Source organism: Neomonachus schauinslandi, chromosome 8, assembly GCF_002201575.2.
Source record: "Neomonachus schauinslandi chromosome 8, ASM220157v2, whole genome shotgun sequence".
NCBI lineage: Eukaryota > Metazoa > Chordata > Mammalia > Carnivora > Phocidae > Neomonachus > Neomonachus schauinslandi.
This window is the reverse complement of record NC_058410.1, coordinates 19,306,374-19,329,947: the sequence shown is the minus strand read 5'-3', so window position 1 is coordinate 19,329,947 and position 23,574 is coordinate 19,306,374. Positions and strand designations below refer to the sequence as shown.

At 35.6% G+C, this 23,574-nt stretch overlaps 1 protein-coding gene across 1 annotated transcript in view; it reads left to right on the top strand.

The window, feature by feature from the left end:
- Nucleotides 1–23,574, top strand: part of ADGB (androglobin) — a 156,978-nt gene that overhangs the window by 112,541 nt on the left and 20,863 nt on the right. The window contains 6 exon segments of the mRNA XM_021693470.1: nucleotides 761–895; nucleotides 1,619–1,772; nucleotides 5,242–5,429; nucleotides 9,484–9,668; nucleotides 16,893–17,092; nucleotides 19,192–19,303. Of these exon segments, the coding sequence (XP_021549145.1) occupies nucleotides 761–895; nucleotides 1,619–1,772; nucleotides 5,242–5,429; nucleotides 9,484–9,668; nucleotides 16,893–17,092; nucleotides 19,192–19,303 (974 nt within the window).

Below are 23,574 nucleotides of genomic sequence, written 5' to 3'. Positions count from 1 at the left end.
TGCACATACCACTCTTTTATGTGCCAAAAATCACATAGGAGGAAAACTGACGTTCTCCCCTTGATCACGGCCTTAGATTTTTTTTTGTTTTAATCCCTTTTTACAAATCCATTCCTTACTTTAAACTCCATTCTAGTATCGATTCCCGTGTTCGTTCCAGACCTTGAGTGGCCCCCACCCAGTTTCATTGCTACTTTGCCTGTTCCTGTTTTCTTACCGTTATAGTTTGAGCTTTGTTGCTGATTTCCCACCTATAAACTGTAGTTACTTTCTTTTTTTTTTTTTTAAAGATTTTATTTATTCATTTGAGACACAGAGATAGAGAGAGAGAGAGCATGAGCAGGGAGAGAGGCAGAGGGAGAGGGAGAAGTAGACTCCTTGCTGAGCCAGGAGCCCGATGTGGGGCTCGATCCCAGGACCCTGGGATCATGACCTGAGCCGAAGGCAGATGCTTAACCATCTGAGCCACCCAGGTGCCCCTGTAGTTACTTTCTTGATCATGAATTAAGTTCTCCTTTGATTAAGACCTTCAGATAACTTTAGAGACCTTTGAGAGACATCTTTCATGGTTGACCTACAATGGGCTCCCCTACCTGGGTGCCATGCACTCTGAACCCCACAGCTTTTGATCAAGGCCTCAATCCAGCCAACAGCAGACTGTGATATTTTATGTTATTTTGTCTACTTCCTTTTTTGTAAGTAAAATTTATTTTAGAAGTTGCCTTTGCCATTGGAACTTACATTATTTTTACATTTCTAGACTAATGTTTAAAAGCAAGTGCAAGTCTATTGAATCTTACCCATGCTATCAAGATGAAGAAACTAAGATTGTTTTTGCTGACTATACTGTGACTTATGCAGACCAGCCACCAAATAGTTGGTTTATAGCATTCAGGTGAGGCTGTCAGAAATTGGCATATGATATCATCTTTTTTTTTTAAAGATTTTATTTATTTATTTGAGAGAGAGAGAATGAGAGAGAGCACATGAGAGGGGGGAGGGTCAGAGGGAGAAGCAGACTCCCTGCCGAGCAGGGAGCCCGACGCGGGACTCGATCCAGGGACTCCAGGATCATGACCTGAGCCGAAGGCAGTCGCTTAACCAACTGAGCCACCCAGGCGCCCCATATGATATCATCTTTAAATGGCATGCGATAGTCTTACGTGTAGAGCTTTATTTATGGTAGTAGTGAAAGTATGAACTGATAGGCTGTTTTCACAACTTAGCACTTCTTCCCCATCTGCTATGCATCAATGAGATACTACAGAATTTTTATCCATGTTTCTTTAAATGAAATGTGAAGAATGTGAAGGTAATTATTAGTATTTTTAGGGGTATGATAAACATAATATAAATTGATGTGCTATCAGTATAGAAAGAAATTATTTAATTTTCAAGCAATATCGTATTAGGTAAAAGTCACAAATTACTTACAAATGGGATTTCTTAAAGGGCTTGTATTTACATGACAAAATGGTATATTAATAATCTAAAAAACCAGTATGTATACCTTGTAATTATTGGAAATTTTAAACTTTTTTATTTCTTGCCTTAAGCCTAATTTCAAACTTTCTTTATGATTCATGGCAAGGGGAAGTTCATTCTTTTGTAATTACAGAGAAACATTTTTGGTTCCTCAAGATATGATTTTGGTTCCCAAAGTATATACTACACTCCCGGTCTGCATGCTCCACATTGTTAATAATGACACAATGGAACAAGTGCCAAAAGTGTTCCAAAAAGTGGTGCCTTATCTTTATACCAAGAATAAGGTAGGTGCAAAATTTATTCTCCCCATATGATAGACTGGCAGTGAGAAGCCAGTGCCTTAGTAAGATTCCAGGAGCAGGTTAGAGCAGATGTGCTTTTCAACCTACTTAACAGAGGAATGGGGTCCTGGTTGTTTTCTGTAGAAGTCCCATTTATTTGACAGCCCAAGGTATTTAATGTGAGTGCTAGAACATTCACCTCTCAGCTCTCTTTTTTCTTCTCTCTGAAGAAAATATGACAAAAGGAAAGCATTGGAAAGTCCTATAAAATCATAAAATCATATAAACCTTTAAAATGGAAATGGAGGTAAAGGGCTCATTTAGTCCTATTCTTTGGATCAAATTAGCTGGTTGTCTCAGTTTCCCACTGGGTTTTTATTCCATCCCTAAATATTTCAGAAGATTGTGATTACATGGCCATTCATCACCCACCACCCCCAGTCTTTTCCAGGGCTACACAGATTCTTTAAAAAGCACTTGGCACATTACTCCTGCTGCACGATGGACCCTGATTTCTGAGGATCCCACTCAAATCATGTTGCCTTTCTATTTGAATCTCATCTTTGTGTTTTTGGTTATTTCCTCTTAGAGGGAAGCATAACAAAAGGCGGTATACACCTACATTGTAAACTGGGAGATTTGTTTTTACTCTGACCTTTCATTCTTTACCTATATGGTTTTGAATCTTTTCATTTTTCTCTTTGAGCTATGGTTGTAGTTGACTTTCAAAGTTCATTTCAGCCCATGATTCTGTGCATTATTTTGCACAAATTAAGACATACCTATCTAATGAATACTGGTTTATAGGAATGAAAGATAAATTTTTAAAAGTATTAAGTCCATAAAAAACCTAAAAGCTCTTTTGAGTTGTTTAAGAGATTTTTTTTTAAATGAGATTTAAATTTTTTTTAAGGCTTGGAAGGGTTTTGGGGTGCCTGGGTGGCTCAATCAGTTAAGCCTCTGCTTTCGGCTCAGGTCACGATCCCAGGGTCGTGGGATCGAGCCCCATGGTGGGCTCCCTGTTCAGTGGGGAGCCTGCTTCTCCCTCTCCCTCTGCCTGCGCTTCCCCTGCTTGTGTGCGTTCTCTATCTCTCTCTCAAATAAATAAATAAAATGTTCTTAAAAAAAAGACTTGGAAGGGATTTAAGACTTCATTGCAACTCTTAGTAGCAATAAATAAGAGCAGTTTTAGCTTCACAGCAAAACTGAGAGGAAAGTACAGCGATTTCCCATATACACTCTGCTCCCACATGTGCACAGCCTCCCCATTATCGACAAGCCCCACCAGAGTGGCCCATTTATTACATTGATCATCCTACTCTGACACGTCATAATCCCCCAAATTCCATGGTTTATATTATGGTTCACTGTTGGTGTTGTACATTGTATGGGTTTGGATGAATGTAAGATGACATGTGTCCATCATCATGGTATCATAAAGAGTGTTTTCACAGACCTAAAAATCCTCTGTGATCCACCTGTGTATTTCTCCTCCTCGACCCCTGACCTTTTTTCTGTCTCCATAGTTTTGCCTTTTCCAGAATGTGGTAAAGTTGGAATCGTAGAGTGGGTAATCTTTTCAGTTTTGTTTCTTTCACTTAAAAACAGGCATTTAAGATTTTTCCATGTTTTTTATGGCTTAATAGCTCATTTCTTTTTAATAATAATATTCCACAGTCTGCTTGTTTCAAAGTTTATCTACCTATTCACCTACCAAAGGACATCTTGTTTGCTTCCAAGTTATGGCAATTATGAACAAAGCACCTACAAATGTCTGTGCGCAGGTTTTTGTGTGGACATAAGTTTTTGGCATAAATACCAAGGAGCACTATTGTTGGACTGTATAATAAGAATATGTGTAGTTTTGTAAGAAACTGCCAAACTGTCCTTCAAAATGTCTGTACCATTTTTCATTCCCACTAGCAATGAATGAGAGTTCCTGTTGCTCTGTATCTTCATCAGCAGGTAGTATTTCCAGTGTTATGGATCTGGGCTATTCTAATAGGAGTGTAGTGGTATCTCATGGTTGTTTGAGTTTTTCTGATAATATACAATGTGGAACATCTTTTTGTGTGCCTATTTGCCATCTGTATATCTTCTCTGGTGAGAAGTCTTTTAAAATTTTTTAACTAGATTGTTTGTTTTCTTATTGTTGAGTTTTAGGGGTTTTTGCATATTTTGGATAACAGTCCTTTATTATATGTGTGTTTTGCAAATATTTAAGTATTATGTTACTGTTACTCATGAGCCTTAAAGTCATTTAGAATAGTCAGGTTCTCTCTTAAAACCCTAACACTGGTTTAGCTGTAGACTTTAACTTACCAATATCTATCCCACCATTTTATAACTTTTTTTCCCCTCTCAAACCTATTCTCTGAGCCTAGAAAAACACAAAATCAGAGTCATGTAATTTTATTTTGTTTCTTAATGCATTAGTATTACAAGCTCAAAAAATAATGAGAACAGCAATAAATCTGTGCATAATACTTTACAAATAAAAATACTTTAGTGTATATGATTTATCTTCCTTTATTTCCTTGCCCCAAACATAATGTTAAAAGGTCCTTATTGGTGTTGCAATTCTCATATTATTATGGGTATTGTAATTCTGGGTAATATTCCTAGATGTTTATTGAATTTATTCTGTCATATATATATATATATATATATATATATATACTGTCTTATATATTTCCACTTTTTGTTTCTGGAAATCTAAACACATTAGAGAGCTTCCTTTGCATCAGAATCAACTGGAATACAAATCTATATTTTTCTTCCTTATTAGAAGTGTCTGGAATTATAAACTCAGAATTACTTTGAACTTTTGTATCTCATTATGATATCATGCTCTTGCTTCACTGACATTTTTGCCAGATAGAGATCCAATTACATAGAACCAAGCTATTACCCACTATAATATTATCCCAGGTTTCTTAGCTGCTTCTTTTCCCCCACCTAAAGAGCTCATCTCCATACTCATATCTGGGTTCCTTGGAACCAGATCTGCTGTTAACTTGATAGCTTTATCTGACAATTGTCATTCCAAGGGAACTACATTTCCATAAATGCTTCTTCTTTTCTCATCTTGTATTTAAAAACAGGGACATCAGGTAGGAAGTTATTGGGCTACTCCAGGGTGATGCAATGATAAAAATCTGCATTAGGAAGCATTAGAAGAATTGGAAGAAAACATAGCAATCATCTATCAGAGTTACGTGATTTGTGTTATAGCTTGAGAACTACACAAACAAAACTGTTACAGTTACTCGTTTTCTCTGAAAACATGTAAGATGCACTTTCTAAGAGGAATTTCAAAATGTAATGATAGTGATTTTCTTTTATCAAGAGATCTTGGGACCTTTATGTATATCAAGATAATAAAGCATTTTACTACAGTGAAGCCATATGTTGTACCTTTGAGAGACCAGTAACAGTATGCCTTACTTCTGTCCAATTCTCTTTCCTCTAGAAAGGCTACACATTCGTGGCTGAAGCATTTACTGGTGACACATATGTATCGTCCTCACGATGGAAACTGCGCCTCATTGGTTCCTACAATCCACTCCCATGCCTATCTCGAGAGTCTCCATGCAATACCTTCACCATAAAGGAAATCAGAGATTACTACATACCCAATGATAAGAAAATTTTATTCAGGTATAAGTATATGATAGAAGGGAAATGCCCCAAATTGGCATTTTTTGGCACCAGATGGGTGCTGACACGTTGTCCTTCAGTGACTGTGGCTACAGAGGTTGGGCCTCTAGATATGCACAGGGCTCTGGGATTGACCACAGTTAACTATTAATATATGAATATATTATTGAGGAAGTAAAGGTCACCTGTAATCAAACAACCTAGAAAAAATCACTGTTAGTATCCTGTTGTATTTTCTTTTGGTGTTTTTTTTCCTAGTCACAGCTTAACATTATTAAAATCATAATGTAATTAAAGTTTTGTAAGCTGACCTTTTTACTTAACATTATAGTGTGCACATTTCCCAGTGCCATTAAGACATTTTGTGAATTCTTTTTCATGATTACATAGTAATCATTTGTAGGAAAATACAACAATTTACTCTGGCTATTTTTTGTTACAAATTTTCCATTTCTACTTTTTCAATAGTACTAATAGAGATGTGATAGGCATATTTATTATAAATATTAAAGTAAATTCTTGATTATTGTTTAAAGATTTATTATTTTAGAAAGATTATATGTTTTAAAGATTCCACATGTATTGGTAAATTTGTTTTCTAAAGAAACACCTAAGTCTATTTGACAATATATGTACAAATTTACTGTATTCTGGTTAATTTTCCCCTCTAATTCTTATTTATTTGTATTTTAAAACTTTTTTTTCTTTTAAAGAACATGAAAAAATTTTTGTATTATAAAATAATCAGTAGTAAAATTAAATTACAGGACAATATATACAGTATATCCCCAGCATATGTTTTTGTTCTTATATTTGTTTACGTATTTCATATGTAGGTAAAAGTTTAGAGAAAATACTGAAAGAAAACATGAACTGGGGGTAATAGCAGGGACAGAAAATTCTCTTTTTAATCTGTCTGCTTCTTGTCATGTATCTGCACATTGGCTATTAGAAAGAAAGCCAGGGAAAAAAGGAAAGAAGTAGGAGGGAAACATACCAGCAATTAAAAATAACAATTGTGATCAGATATTTTAACTACTCTGATAGGAGGCCACTGTATCACACTGCAGGACCACTACTAGACCAACGAGTGATATTTAACCCAATATCTAAATTAGTCCTAGAAGCCGGTCCTAAAGCTGTCAAACTTGGTGGGGGGCAAGGTGAGGAGGGAACTGCTTCATGAGCAAATGTGAAAGTTCAGAAATTAAGGAGTGTATGACCTTTTCAGGGAACTGAAGACGTTTGCTTGCAAAGTGGGGCTCTAGGGGGCTATGGCAAGGGTAAGGCCAGAGAAGGGCCTCATAAGGAAAGAGATTTAGACTTTATCTGAGAGGCAAAACATGCTTTGAGGAGTTTTAAGAGAAATGGCCACAATAGACTTGTGTTAAGACATTATGCCTGCAAAGCATGAGTTGAAAAAAAAAAATTTTTTTTTTTAAGATTTTATTTATTTATTTGACAGAGAGAGAATGAGAGAGAGAGCACATGAGAGGGGGGAGGGTCAGAGGGAGAAGCAGACTCCCTGCCGAGCAGGGAGCCCGATGCGGGACTCGATCCAGGGACTCCAGGATCATGACCTGAGCCGAAGGCAGTCGCTTAACCAACTGAGCCACCCAGGCACCCCGAAAAAAAATTTTTTAAAATATAATTTCTAAGAGCAGAAATGTTAGAACCATATTATTGTGAAATTATAGATAATCATAAAAGGAACGGAATATGGAAGAAAAAACAATTTCAAAAGACTGCAGTGTGTTGAATGAAGGACAGCGTAACTGGAGACAGGGGAACCAGATAGGAAGAAGCTTTGAAATAACCCGGGTGTATGCTGATGGCAACTGGAGCCGGTCAGTGGATTCGTTCGCTAGCACCGCCATAACAAAATCCCACAAACTGGCAAAGTAGGTGGCTTCAACAACTGAAATCGATTGTCTCACAGTCTCACGGTTTGGATGCCAGAAGACCAAAATCCAAGTGTCAGCAGGGATGGTGCCTACTGAGGGCTGTGAGGGACAAGCTATTTCATGCTTTCTCCTAGCCTCTGGGGATTTCTGATAATCCTTGGTGTTCTTTGCCTTATAGACTTATCACCATGATCTTTGTATTCATCTTCACTTGGCATTCGCCCTGTGTCTCTCTGTTTCCAAATTTCCTGTCTCATAAGGGTATCTATCAGTTATATTGGGTTAGGGCCCACCCTAATGACCTCATGTGAACTTGATTCCCTCAGAAAGACCCTGTCTCTGAAAAACGTGATATTGGGAGGTACTGCGGATACTCCAGGTACTGGACTCCAACATAGTTTTATGGGGGGGGGTACAACTGAACCCATACTAGGCAGTGACAGTGGATCTAGAGAGAAGAGAAAGGGTTTTAAGACACTGAGGAAGTCAAATTGACAGTCCTGGTTGGTTGGGACTCCTGGGGACTGACTTGGGATCAGGGGACAGTAAGTGTCCTTTACTTAGATAGTGGTTACAGGGAGAAAACCCCATTTGCAGGTTGGGCAATAGGAAGACAATTGATTCAGTTTTAGATGTTAATTATGGGTAGGTCAGTGAAACATCCAAGTGATATTGCATAAGGAGTTGGGCTGGAGACACAAATCTGGGAACTATTATTCTGTTTCTGCCCATGGAAATGCCCAGGAAAGTTTGTACCATGACAGTCGGACCTAGGACAGAATATTAAGATTCTCTGACACTTATAGGAATGTCAATGGGAGAGAAGTCTAAAAAAAACAGCACCAAATTAGGAGGTACAAAAGTTGTTACACTTGTAGGAGAAGAGTTTTTGAAGAAGAGGAAAATGAGGCTTGACTCAACCTTGTCAAATTCTCCTGAGAAGTCAAGAAAGATGAGAACTGAAATTTCGGGGTGCCTGGGTGGCTCAGTTGGTTGGGCAACTGCCTTCGGCTCAGGTCATGATCCTGGAGTCCCAGGATCGAGCCCCGCATCGGGCTCCCTGCTCGGCGGGGAGCCTGCTTCTCCCTCTGACCCTCCCCCTCTCATGCTCTCGCTCTATCTCATTCTCTCTCTCAAATAAATGAATAAAATCTTTGGAAAAAAAAAAAAGAACTGAAATTTCTATAGCGTGGTGACAAGCTGCTGGAAACTTGCAAGAGCAAGGTTAGCACTTTGACTGGGGGCCGAGTAGAGTGCTGTGAGCCAATAGGAAGAGATGGGGTTGTGGACAGTGGCAATCAACAACTCTCCTTTGATGCCAAGCTGGGGAGGAGTGAAAAAATCAGCAGAGGCTGGACCTCAAGGTTGGTTGAAGGGTTTCTTTTGTTTGTGTTTTTGGTTTATTCTGCTTTGATTTTTTGTTAAAAGATGGGTGAGACCTATAGGTGTACAAAAACCAATGACAAGGAGGAATAAAGAAGGGGAGATTTAAGATTCAGGAGAAAGACAATATTCAGAAAAGCAAATTTCTAGAGAAACTGAAGATTTATAAGGTCCTGAGCATTTGTGAGGATTCACCTAAATTAAGAAAAAGAACCCCAACAAAATAAAAAAAAACAAAATAAAACAAAACCTCTTTGGTTGTGTCAAGGGAGGGGTTGGGATGGTGTTATACTGTACATTTTGTCTTTTTGTAAACGATTTCCAACTTGTATGGTGAAGGTTGAGAGAACAGGTGGTGGGTACAAATTTTGATTTCTCTGCATTTTTATGAATCAAAGAAAATATGGTAAACAGTGAAGATTTGAAGTCTGCTGCCAGTTGTCCAACTGTGGGGGAGGGTATAATGGGAAGGTTTGGTGTGTCCATAGTTTGCAGATCTATCATGTTTTATAAGCCTATCTAAACAAAAGTTACATTTCCTGCTTGGGATCTGATGATAATAAATGTCCTATGCCTGTTCATTTTACCATAGCATATAGAGATCTTTTGTCAAAGTCTATAATAGCAATAATGTTTCCAGGATTTGGGTCAATTTTACACAATGGATTTACTTTTAGATTATCCTTTCAGCAAATAATGCAGTTTCCTTTACTGACTTGAGGGAAAGATCAATAAACCGCTTAAAATTCGTATGTTTTTCTTTATAGGTATTCCATTAAAGTTGCTTTACCGCATCCTGTTACTGTACAGGTACGCACGTCCAAACCAGATGCATTCATCAAGCTACAGATCTTAGAAAATGAAGAAATTATTGTCAGTTCCACTGGGAAAGGGCAAGCTATAATCCCAGCAATTAACTTCTTGGGGAGTGAAAAAGTTGTGAGCTCCCAGTGTGAGTATGCCTTTTGCCCTTTTAAATGTGTTATTTAGATCCATAAATAAGTATTTATATTTAAGTAACTGATTTTAAATATTTTATTTAAGGTAAAATAGCAAATAAGCATTTACATCTGTAAAACGATATTATTAAAAATATTTTTAAAAACTTGCATTTGTGTGTCAGATTAGTCTCTGAAGATCAACAGATTGTTATAATTCTACTTTAAGGACTTTTTTATTACATGAGCCTTTTTAGAATTCTGAACAAGAAATAACATTTTTTATTATTTTGAAAGAATTTTTCACTGTTCTTTTATCCCTAATTCGTTATTTTTAGAAAATATTCTATTAAAATGAACAGAAACTTTGAAGTCATTACTTTCAATGTAATAGTCACAGGAACTATTAATTAATAAAATAAAATTGTTTCTGAAATAATGGAAAACAGAGATACTGAGATACATATTCAGTTATTTTAGTAACAATTCTGATCATAAAAATAACGCATTGCCCAATGTAGAAAATTTTGAAACAGAAAATTATAAACAAGAGAACAGGAAATCCCTTGTGCTTTTCCTGAATTCTGCCATTATGTTTTTTTAAAAATAATTGATTATATCTTTTTTTAAAGATTTATTTATTTATCTGGGGAGCCTGGGTGGCTCAGTAGGTTGGGCGTCTGCCTTAGGCTCAGATCATGACCCCAGGGTCCTGGGATCGAGCCCCAAGTTGGGTTCCTTGCTCAGCGGTGGGCCTGCTTCTTCCCCTCCCTCTGCCCCTCCCCACTGCTCATACTTGTAGGAGCTTTCTTTCTGCCCCCTTGTGCTCTCAAATAAGTAAATAAAATCTTCAAATGAGTAGAGTCAGACACTGTTTATAGTTTGTCACATAGGTTATCATTAACATTTAAATAATTTTATGAGTTTACTTATGGCAAAGAAAGGGACAGAAATGGAGTAGAAGGGTAATTGGAACAGAATTCAGAAATTAATCCAAAATTACAGCCATTATCCAAGATTGTTCTGCTTTTACAAGATATTTCTAATTTTCACATTTGTATTCCTAGATGACCTTTAGTACAATTTTTCGAATTCCCTTCAAACCATGTAAAAATCTATCATTTTCCTTCTGAGTGCCTTGACTATGTAGATTAATTAATTTAAGGAGAACTGACACCTTTATAATATTGAATTCATATGCATGTAAAGGCTATTTCTTTCCATTTATTCATGACTTTTTTTATGTTTCACAGAATAGATTTTGTAAGTTTCTCCATAGATACTGGTAGAGCTGTTACTGTGAGTTAGATTATTTCTTGATTTAGATTTCAAACAGGATATCATTTTTAAAGAAATGCTATTAATTTGTATTTATGAATTATGTAAGCAGACATTGGAATTCCTTTTTCTTTCTCAGCATTTTTCAGCTGCTTTTCTTGGAAACATATTCACTTATGAATTCTTTACAACCTGTATTTCTGGAGTACCCCCACCAAAAGTACATGCAAAAAAAATATATGTGTGTGTGTGTATGTGCACATAATATTTGTAGGAGAATAGGACATGGCAGACTATGATATTTATTCTATAAGCAAACATTCTATTGTATGAAAGAAGAAATAAACTCCATTGCAAAGATGTAGAAGACTCTGAAGTGACCCAGTAACAAAATCTTAAATACAGGCCTCTTCGGGTTTCGTTTTCTCTGATGGGAATTTGAAAGAATGTCAATATATTTCGTATAATTTCTAAGAATAAAATCTTGTAAGTACCAGTATACCAGGGCTAATATCAAATTTGGAATTTTCCACAGATTTTACAATCTAAGAGATTGGGTCTTTGAGGAAGTACTACAGACTAGGGATAGTAAAATATTTTATTTCATGTGGCTGTATAAGGCTCAATTTTGTTGATGATATACTATAATTAATGTAGTCAGTCTCCTAGTGATTGTGATTTGTGATAACTTTAATCTTATATTTACACAAAGAATGCTGAGGTTATTTTTTTTAACCCATGTATATAATTTTATGAACTTGTATATGCATATATATTGGATAAATGCTTAGATGTAGAACTCTGGGGTCAGGGGAACCTACAGTTTAATTTTTGTATATATTGTCAAATTGTCCTCCATGGAGTTTGTGTAAACTTACCTTATTTTATCCTTTATTCTAAGTTATCATACGCTTGATTTTTGTCAATGTGACTGCTAAAAATATTAATTTATATTATACTTAGAGTTAGTGAAGTTCAAGCATGTATGATTTTATATATCTTATTTATCTTCCTTTTATATTTTCTTCTTTGTAAATTTTTCTGTGTCGTATGCCTATTTTTCTATTGGAACTAGCTGGGTTTTTTTTTTTTTTCTGAGTGATTTGTAGATTCTCATATATGAAGGAAAATTTTCTCCTTTTTCATATGTGGTTGAATGATGGTTTGAATGAATGACTTAATATCTGAAGGAAGTAATGAAGGAATTACTTCACAAGGGTAGAGACTTTGTGTCATTCATTCTTAACTGTTAATCAAAGTATAATTTATGTCGAGCAAAAGGCACAAACCTAATCTGATAAATTTGGTAAGGGCATACGCTAGTGTGACCCATACCTCTAAGAAGATATAGACATTTCTATTACCCACAAAGATCTCTCAAGGCCATTTCTATTCAGTTCCCCCCTCCCCAAAGAGGCAACCACTGTTCAGATTTTCAACACAGTAGACTAATCTTACCTGTTCTAGAACTTCATGAAACCATACAAATACACTTTTGGCATTGGTATCTTCAGCTTAGGATAATGTTTTTAAGGTACATTCCTGTTGTTGCTACTGCATTTCTTTTTTTTTTTTTAAGATTTTATTTATTTATTTGATAGAGAGAGACACCGCGAGAGAGGGAACACAAGCAATGACTGAGCCACCCAGGCGCCCCTGCATTTCTTTTTGTATTGTGGAGTATTATCCCATTGTATGGATATACTACACTTTATTTATTTATTCTCTTTTGAACATATGAGTTTATTCCACTTTTAGGATATGATAACTAAAGCTGCTAGAGACATACATGTATAAGTTTTTTTTTAAACAATGTTTTCATTTTTCTTGAATCAATATTCAGGAGTTGAATTAATGTGCCATGGCTTGACATATGTATATTTTATCTTTTTTAACTTGGCAAAAAAAATTTATCAAAGAGACTGTATCATTTACACTCCCATCAGCAAAGTATACGAGTTCCGGTTTCTCCATATTTTTGCCAACATTTATTGCCAATGTTTTTTATTTTAGTCATTCTGGTGGGTATGTAGTGCTATTTTTTTGTGGTTTAAATTTGCTAATGATGTTGAGCTTCTTGGCCATATGTATAACTCATTGAATGAAGTATCTCTTCATACATTATGGCCATATTTTTAATGGGTTGTCTTTTTTTATATATACTGGAAACACATCTTCATCAAATATTTGCTTTGCAAATATGATCTCTTGTCTTTTCACTTCCTTAGCAATAAATTTTTTTAAAAGATTTTATTTATTTATTTGAGATAGAGTGAATGCAAGCGAGAGAGAGAAAGAGATTGAGAGCACGAGTGGGGGCAGGGGCAAAGGGAGAGGGAGATGCAGGTTCCCCACTGAGCAGGGAGCCTCATGAGGGGCTCAATCCCAGGACTCTAGGATCATGACTTGAGCCGAAGGCAGACGCTTAACTGACTGAGCTTCCTGGCGCCCCAGCAATAACTTTTTAAGAGCTTTTAATTTTGATGAAGTCAGTCATCATTTAGAAAAAATTACTAGTGCTATTTGGGTATTATCTAAGAAATCGTTCCTTAATCCAAGGTCATGGATATTACATGTCATATTTTATCCTATACATTTAATAATCTTAGCATCTATGTTTAGTTTTATAACCCATCTCGAATGTTTGTATATAATGTAAGGTAGAGGATCAAGGTTCTCGTTCTTTTTTTTGATGTTTTAACAGTTTATTTTGAAGGTCATTTTAAAAACAAAGACAATCTGAGAGAAAACTGCACAGAATATACTCATTAAATAAGTATGGTGATTAAATCAAAATAAGGGATATATGTTTTCTTCTGCAATTCTGGAAATAAGTTCTGTTGTCCTGAGGTTCTTCCAAAAAGGGGGAAAAATCATGGCAATTAAAGCTGCCTCTTAATTATGTAAATCTACAGTAGAAACCGAATTTTTCTGTTCCTCCCAATAAGTCAGTTTCGATCTTCAAACTGTGCCTTGTTTTTAAGGTTCTGGTTCTTTTTATTCCCATATGGCCATCCAGTTGTTCTGACACTTTATGTTGGAAAGCCATTATTTTGCACATTGAATTCCCTTGACACTTTTGTAAAAAAATCAGTTGACTATGTGTGCATGGGTCTATTTTGGAGCTCTATTTTGATCAATTGATATTCAATCAGCCAATAGTCACTCTTAGTCCAACACCACCTTTCCTTGAAAATTGTAGCTTTAGATTTTGATTGGGATTGTATTGAACCTGGGGAGAATGGCATCTTAACAAACTGAGTTTGCTGGTCGCATGAACACAGTATATCTCTCAACCTATTTTAGTGTTTAATTTCTCTCAACAGTGTTCTATACTTTCAATGTATTGACTTCACACATCCTTTCTTAAGTTCATACCTAAATGTTTTTTTTTTTTTTTAAGATTTTATTTATTTATTTCAGAGAGCGAGAATGAGAGAGAGCACATGAGAGGGGGGAGGGGCAGAGGGAGAAGCAGACTCCCCGCCGAGCAGGGAGCCCGACGCGGGACTCGATCCCGGGACTCCAGGATCATGACCCGAGCCGAAGGCAGTCGCTTAACCAACTGAGCCGCCCAGGCACCCCCTAAATGTTTTGTTTTATTAGTAGTGCCACGTAGGACTAAGAAGGCATGTACTTTAGATCCCTTGATATCTGTGTTAATTTTCTAGGGCTGCTGTAACAAATTACCCCAAAGTGGGTGGCTTAAACCAACAAAAATTCATTCTCTTATGGTTCTGGAAGTCAGAGGCCCAAAATTAAGGTGTTGTCAAGGCCACACTCCCATCAAAGTTTCTAAAAGAGAATCCTCCTTTACCTCTTCCAGTTTTTGATGGCTCTTGGCATTTCTTGGCTTGTGATGGCGCAGTTTTGGCAATCTCCGCCTCTGTCCTCACATAGCCTTCTTCTTTGTGTGGCTCTGTGTCATCCCCTTTTAATTCTCCTTTAAGGACATCCATCATTAGATTTAGGGCCCATGCTAATCCAGGTTGATCTCACCTGGGGACCCTTACCTTAATCACAGCTGCAAATACCCTTCTGTCGAGTAAGGTCACCTTCTGGATAGACCTACCTCTTTGGGTGGATCACTATTCCACCCACTACAATATAATACCAGGGGCAGTTAGCCTCTATTCATTTTTTTTCACTCTGTGCTTCTATTTCGATCATTTTGATTGCTTATCTTCAAGTTTACTAACCTTTTCTTCTGATTTGAATATGTGCTTTTAAAGTCCATCCAGGAATGGGGCGCCTGGGTCACTCAGTCAGTTAAGCATCTGCCTTCGGCTCAGGTCATGATGCCAGATTCAGCAGAGAGCCTGCCTCTCCCTTTCCTTCTGATGCTCCCCCTGCTTGTGCTCTTGTGCTTTCTTTGTCAAATAAATAAATAAAATCTTTAAAAAAAAATAAAGTCCATTCAGGAATGTGTCATTCCAGATATAGTCCAACCTTGAATTTCATTTTGATTCTCTGTCCCATTTTTCTGTTGATATTCACCATTTATTCTTTCATTATGTTGATCTTTTCTCTTAAATCCTTAAACACATTTCTAATAGCTATTTTAAAGTTTTTGTTTGGTAAAGTTTTTTTTTTTTATTGCTAACTAACATCTGTGTCAGCTATGCCATTATTTCTATTGACTTTTTTCTCAAATGATGTTCATATTTTTTGCTTCTTCACATATCAGAATGATTGTGTGCTACATACAGTACATGCTACATTGCTAAGAGTCAAGCTTATGCTCTCTTCATTGAAAGAGTTTTGAATTTTGTTCTAGTAAGCAGTTTATTGACAGCTTAGTTTAATCCTCTCAAGACTTGGTTCTAAGCTTTCTTAAATTGGGTCTAGACCTTCCATTACTCTAGGGTTAGCATTGTACTACCCTTAAAGAATAGCCTTTCTTGAGTCTCAACTGATGCCCTGTGTGTTCATTAAATTTCCATACTTCGGCAGAACTTCAATGTCTTTCAACACTGTACAAACTTCAGAATCTCCATTAAGCTCACAATCTCCCGGGAGTTGTCTGCCAGGCACCATTAGATGTTTGTACAAATAAAGTTTAGAATTCAATTAAAGACCCAAGTGGACCACTATACATATTTCTGGGCTCAGTACTTGCCCCTGGCACCCTGCCTCACAAATTTTAGTTGTGTCAGGAGCTTCAAACTACAGTCTTGCTACCTGAACCTGACAACACTGTTGTTCACTGTTTGGACTCTCCTTCCCTGTGTCACAATCGAGATGGTGCTCACAGGCAGAAATCTGCGGAAGTGGACAGATCTTCTTGTATGTTTCCTTTCTTTCAAGAATTACGGCCCTGGGCTGTGCATTGTTTAATGCCTGAAAACAGTGGCTTCATACATTTTATCTAATTTTATTTTTTGTGTGTGTGGCTTTGAGTAAATCCAATGCCATTATTTTTTCATGGCTAGAACTGGAATTTCTCTGTGTCATTCACTTATGTTCTCTCAATATATGTTTGATCAATTAATAACATTGGGCACATTTCTATTTTTATCCCTCCAAATGGTAGTTTTATTATCTTTTAATTACAGAATAATGAATAGAGAAGTTAAAAATAAAATGAAAGTCTTACATAAATGTAATAACATACACACAATAGTGTATAAACCCTGAAGAAGTCACAGTATATGATATTAGTTTAGTGTCATTCAAGTGACACAAAATGAATGAAAAATTGTTGAATTGTACATTCTTTTAGCAATCAGTGGTTTCTCAGAATATGCATTGCTCTATTCAAGTCACAGGCTATTATATAAGTTTCTTTAAGACCAGAATATCTCCCAGAAGCTAGTGATATTGCTTTTTATCTCATTAAAACAAAACAAACTGACCTATTCCTTTGAGTGTCTTATAAAAGGATATACCTAAGGAACACAGTCCATCGTAACTGCATTTCACACAGTTTAATGTAAGTGTAATAAATTTCTCCTTTTCAGCTAGCAAACAAATTCTTTTAATGCATGCTTCATCCAAGAAAGAGCAAGAATTGTACATCAAGAAGAAATCTGCACAGGGAAGTCAGAAATCCTATAAGGGTAGACCTGCAAGTGCAGTCGTAGACACTGGGCAGCCCATTATGGAGGAGGAAACTGCCAGTATGCCCACCATAGAAGAAAATGCTAGCACTCCACAGCAGGTACATTTATGTTTAAGAGAATCCTTCAATGAATGGTATTACTCCTAAAAATCTAACAAAAATAACGATGATTCTTTTCCTAAGCATTGACATGCTATATGATACTTTCTGTCTGCAATACCACAAGTGTATAACAGGATCAAGGGATTGAGCGTTATTTAATAGTTTCTCTGTGCCAAGATGTTAAAATATATGGCAAGTTTAATGTGTATACTAACCCTATAATGTAGATGTAAATATCTTATGTTACACGAGTTACGAGGCTCTATAATTATTAAAAAGGTCACATATTAACAAAACTAATTTATACATACCTTAAGTTAAATATATATATGTATATGTAAAATAAGGGACAATTCATGTCATTTCAGAAAAGAAACATGATGTATTCATCAGAAACAAAACAAACAAATAAATAAAAAGAAATAAAAATAAAAGACCAGAAATAAATCCTAAATGACTAATGACAATAAGCACAAATGAATTATTAATCAATTAAAAGAATAAAAAACTAAAGTTAGATTAAAAAGTAAGATTCAACTATAAGTAACCTGAAAGTGACACCTTTAAACAAAATGGCACCGAAAGTTTAAAGTTGGACTGAGAACCGTGAGAAATGTCTCCGTGCATAGAATTCATGAAGGATATTGTGTAAAAATAAAAGGAAGAATATAACAAGTAAATATGACCATAACCTAACTGTCCAGACTCAATGAATAAAAAGCAAAAGTTGTTTAGAACTACAGAGAAAAATAAAGTTAGTTAATAGTTGAACACTTTAATGCACAGCACTCAGAAATCAATAGATCAAGCTGAAAAAACACATATTACTAGGATTTGAAAAATTTAAATGTAAGCTTAATTTTTTAGATATTTATATAGAACACTTTACCTAATATGTTGAGAATATACTTTTTCATAGCACACATGCAAAGCCTCAATAAAAACCAAACTATATTTTATAGATGTTATCTGAACATAATGTAATTATATAGAAATTAGTAAATAACAGCCTAAAATCCCATAAATGTGGAAGCAAAAGAAAATATGCCAAATAGTTCTTTAGTTACAAAGAACATAAAAAAAAAGAAATCATGAATACAAAGAATTCGGTAACAACTAAAAAATACAAATCAAAATTTGTAACCACATCTAAAGTAGCATTCAGTGGAATGTTGACTTTCAAATTATTTCATCAGGAAGTATGAATGATTAAAAACAAATGAGCTAAGCTATTGAAACAAAATTTTAGAAAAAGGGCAAAATAATAACTCAAAGAAAAAAAGAAGAAAAAGTTTTAATAAAAGTAAAGGTAGAAATTAATAAAACAGGGAACAAAATTTAGCAAGGTTCATGAACCCTAAACTTTTTTACGATCAATACGTGGGCATGCTTCTTGCAAGACCAGCTAAGAAAGAAAAAAAAAAAAGAAAATGTAAATAAATCAAATACAGAACAACAACAACAACAAAATAGGGTGGAGGTATAATGCAACCAACAGGTTTTTAAAAAAAAAAAATTAAACTATTAAACACAACTCTATGCTAGTGAATTTAAGACTTAAGGGAAAGAAGACATAACAAATGCCTGGGGTGGGAGAGGACTGACAAAGCTGCTTCAATAGAAGATAGGAAATATGAAATAATAATAACAATAAAGAATAATAACACTTAAATGGTAATCAAAATTTTACCTTTCCAAAAGTCATAGGCTCAGCTGACTTCACAGAATAACTCTAACAGACCTTCAAGGGATAAGTTGTTCTAGAAAACAGAAAGACAACACAAACTTCCCAATCCTTTTTAATGTAATCCTGATCCCAAAACTGATGAGTAACAAAAATAAAATTAATAAGTTTCATTTTTAAACACGGATGCAAAAATTAATAAACAATAGACTATCTAATTGCAGGTGTTGGTGGGGATGTGAAGATAAATTTTATAGACTGTGATATTACAACATTTTGGAGAACATCTGATAGTACTTGACCAAATTATGATTGTGTGATACAGAAAATTATGCATTTATTACATGCTTATTGGGCAAATACTACATTTATTCTTATTGTTTGTGATTAAACCCTGCATTTTATTTCACAGGTCAACAAGTATATTATACAGTGTTTGGTATTGTATAACAGTTGGCCTCTCACTGAAAGTCAGCAGACATTTGTTCAAGCACTAAAAGAATTGGAGAAAAATGATAGTAAAGGTATGTCCTCCTAAAAGTTAGTCATACACCTTATATTTTACATAAATATTTAATAGCAAATTAATCATGTCAGTATTAAAACATTATTGCTTACAATTTGCATTTCATATCCAGTGTCATTTTCTGTTTTGTTAATTGATTATGTTTCAGAATCTTTACTTGCTTGGTTTGTAAGAACCAAAAATATATGATTGTTTAGGCCTAGTTTAAACATGTTTTGTCTGGTAAATAAAAATTACTTGATGATTATCTAAGAAGTGTGCAGAAAACTTTTCTGTTATAAAATTATATTTGTCTAAGTTGTTGAAACAGTATAACCCTGAAGGTTAGTTCTTAAAATATTTAAGAGAAGGAGAATCTCCAAGTGAAAGAGGCTTCAGGTTTATTTTTTCAAATATAAGCTACTCTCAAAATTCCTGAGCAGGGAGTTTGATGCATTGGAAAAAATATTCGCAAAGTGGACCCATGTAGCTCAAACCCATATTGTTCGGGTCGCCTGGGTGGCTCAGTTGGTTAAGGGTCTGCCTTCCGTTCAGGTCATCCGGCTCCTTGCTCAGCGGGGAGCCTGCTTCTCCCTCCTCTTGTGCTCCCCCTGCTTGTGTGCACGCTCTCTCTTTCCCTGACAAATAAATAAATAAAATCTAAAAAAACCCCAAACAGACAAACCCATATTGTTCAAGGGTCAACAGTATTTCCTACAAGAACACAATACCATTAAGGGCAGGGAGTTCCATGAATTCTTGCCTGTTCAATCTTGCATTATCCATAGTGCAGACGATGCACACAGTAATTACTCCATGATATTTATCGAATAGGTGAAAGAGAGGAGACATCTAAGCTACTCTTATTATTATTATTGCCCTTTTCACTAATTGTCAAAAACCCTGATCATGCATTTTCTTGTTTATACTAACTGCATGAACCTGTTCATTTAAAGGCTTGACGGAGGTTTGTTCATCACCAAAGTTAAGAGAAAGCTATTATTATTGAACTAAACCTTTGTAAGAAGGGGCAGATTCTGGGGCGGGACGTAAAATCCAAAGAAAAATTATAAAACTGATGACACCGAGAGTCCCCATTTCCTTTCCAGTGTATTGTGTGAGTCCATAGAACACGTGCTCTATGGGAATCTTGAACTTGTCTGCCTCCCCACAGCCCCTCTTGTGCTGGGAAAGGGACTCTGCCTCAGTCTCATCATTGCATCTCTAGAACCAGATAGAAGCTGTTCATAAATGTTTATTGAACAAATGCATGAGCATGCTATGCCAGGAACAGCAGGAGTGTTTAAGTTCTAATGGCATCCTGGCCTGGGGTCTTGAAAAGATTCTGGGCTGTTTTGGGGTCGCAAGAAAGTGTTGTGATCTTTTATCATATGATACGAAAAAATGGCATATGGAAGCTGAAAACCCCTTTAAATGGGTCATTATCTCCACTTTCTCTATAGTCCAAACCAAATCTCATAGTTTATACTGTGCTAAAAAAAATATCTAGATATTTTTCCGGTATAAATCAGTGGAAATCTGCTTGAAATAATGGATGGTGCAAATTACCGGGTGATTTTGTGTCCCCCTCCTGTAAAGAAGTAGAGAGTATGTGCTTAATATGAATTGGATTAAATATTTTATGCTAAAGGTCTATGTGCAAATAAAATATGCATAATTATAAAAATAAATCAAAATAATAGAGAAGCGGCACTGTTTTGTGTGGACACGTGTGTATGATGTATGCTCAACGAAGATATTCTTTCTTTTTCAAGGAAAATGTATAGTACTACTAGATTTTACAATACTGTTCTGGGTATCAGAGATTTTAATAGATCAGAGAGTGAGAATCAGATCCTAGGGTTTTTGTTTTGTTTTGTTTTGTTTTTGCCTGTGTAGTTCTTTCATGAGTTGTCTGTAGCTCTTTATACTTCTGATTTCTATATTAGAATATTCTGTTATGCCTGTCTCGAAAAGCTCAAAATAGTGATGCTATTGTTGTTTATAGCAATGATCAGTGTAAACTCAGATCCATATGACAGGGAATAAATAATCCCAGTTTAAATCATGAAAAGGAAACAACAGAAACAATCTTTCTAAATTCAGGTGGGGATTTTGTTCATGGGGGAGCACCTGTTTCTGAATAATGTTCCAGCAAGATAGAAGAAGGCACGCTGATAAAGGAGATATTTGTGAAAACATTTAAGCTGTTCCGGAAACGTAGCACCACATTGAACAATGCTGTTAGAATAGTGAATGAGGTGCTTTCTTTCCAACTCTCTGAGGTGAACTTCTAACGTCTAAAAAGTTTCAAAATACCTTCAAATACCCTCAAGTTTAGTCAAATGCAGGTTTTTAAAATTTCTGTGTGTATTTTCTTCAATAATTAGAAATTTGTTCCCAGTATATGTAAGTTGTGTGAAATATGTAAATTTACATAAACCGGGGATAATGACACTTTGAAGTGGAGACGAGCTGGTGGGGGGTGGTGGGTTTTGAATAGTTCATATGATAAAGTCCTGAAGAATACCAAGCCCGGGAAGTGAACCATTGCTTTGGAAGTGAAAGTGGCAAGAAGATTGTGTCTCAGAAGATACGCAGGAGCCTGTTCTAGACACACCTGAACTGCAGGGCCACCCACCAGGTGTAAGGTGTGGCTGGAGAGACTCTAGTTCCTGTCAGAGGAATGTGCGGAACAGAGTGACCAGGAAAGCCCTATGCGCATCTCTCACTATTCAAGGCCATTCTGCTTCTCGACCTAGGTCAGGAATGGTGGGGAAGAAAGATTCTGAAATGCTTTCCTGTGCTTAGCTCACAGAAATTCTTTATTGTTATTTTTTATTAAGTTCAATTAGCCAACATATAGTACATCATTAGTTTTTGATGTAGTGTTCAATGACTCATTAGTTGCGTATAACACCCAGTGCTCATCACATCACGTGACCTCCTTAATTGTTAATATGAGCACTTCATCTACTGTCAGACATCGGTGACCCTAGATTGCCAGTACTCTTCAAAAATATATGAGTGGGTCAGAGAGCAAAAGGGGTACACACAGAAAAAAAATGAAGAGTATGTATCAATACGTTGAAGCGGTTATGTCTCGTTTATATTTTTTAGTATCTAAAGACAAAATTTAATTTAAAATTAAAAATGTGTAATTCAGAAGTTTTAAATGAGCACTTACTATTTTAGTCAAAACAAAACAAAGCAAACTGAAAAGAATGTAATTGTATTTTGTAAGCAAAAAGAAAACACTGGAGAGATCTAGAAGTTTGGTTATTATGATTCTGATTTTTTTTTTTTTAGTGCCCTTATGGGCCTCTTATTGTACTGTGTACTTTTCATATATTATCCTCAATTCTCATGAAAAAATCTGAGAGGTAGTTATTACCATCCTGATTTTACACATGAGAAAAATGAAGCTTAGATGCTGTAAATAATTTGCCTACATTTACACAGCTGGAAGAAGCAGGGTAAAGATTTTCATCTACGTCTGACTAATTTCAAAGCCCAGAACCTTTCCAGTGTACCATTTTGTCCTGTAGGGACTTTCTAACTAGTAGCACTGACAGAGTACTAATGGTCATAGTGTTTGCAGTTGCTGACATTTATGGTGGAGGCTTTGTGAAGGCTCTATGTATCTTGACCCAAGGAATCGTCACAATAAACCTATGAGGTGGATGCTGTAACTATTAGCATTTTACATATGAGAACACGGAGGCACACACTGTTTAAGGAACTTGCCCATGGTCACACAGCTAGTTATCGGCACAGCTAGCATTTTGAGTGGGAGTTAATTATCCAGTAAGGGTTTTTGGATGGAAATAATAATAATATATGGTAGTACCAATTTCAGATATTTATTGTGTCCTCAATAAATGTCTTTATTTAGGGAACTGTCTATATTTCTTTACTGAACATACAAGTTTGCATAAAGGGTCTTAGCATGGTTTTCCTGAAGATCTTTTAAGTTTCTCAACTTTAACACAGATGGAGTTCCAGCAAACAAACCAATATGAAAAACTATCATATTTAATATATTAATGGATAAATGTTAAAATTCCAGAGGAAACTAAAAAATTAGTATCTGAAATAAACACAGTAGTAGAATTCATGAAATAGTATAATGTGAAGTATAGAGTTGGGTAATGGTACAAAATTAATAGTATAAGTTTTTTTTTTAAGTTAACATTTATTTATTTTTATTTTTATTTTTTAAGATTTTATTTATTTATTTGACAGAGAGAGACACAGCGAGAGAGGGAACACAAGCAGGGGGAGTGGGAG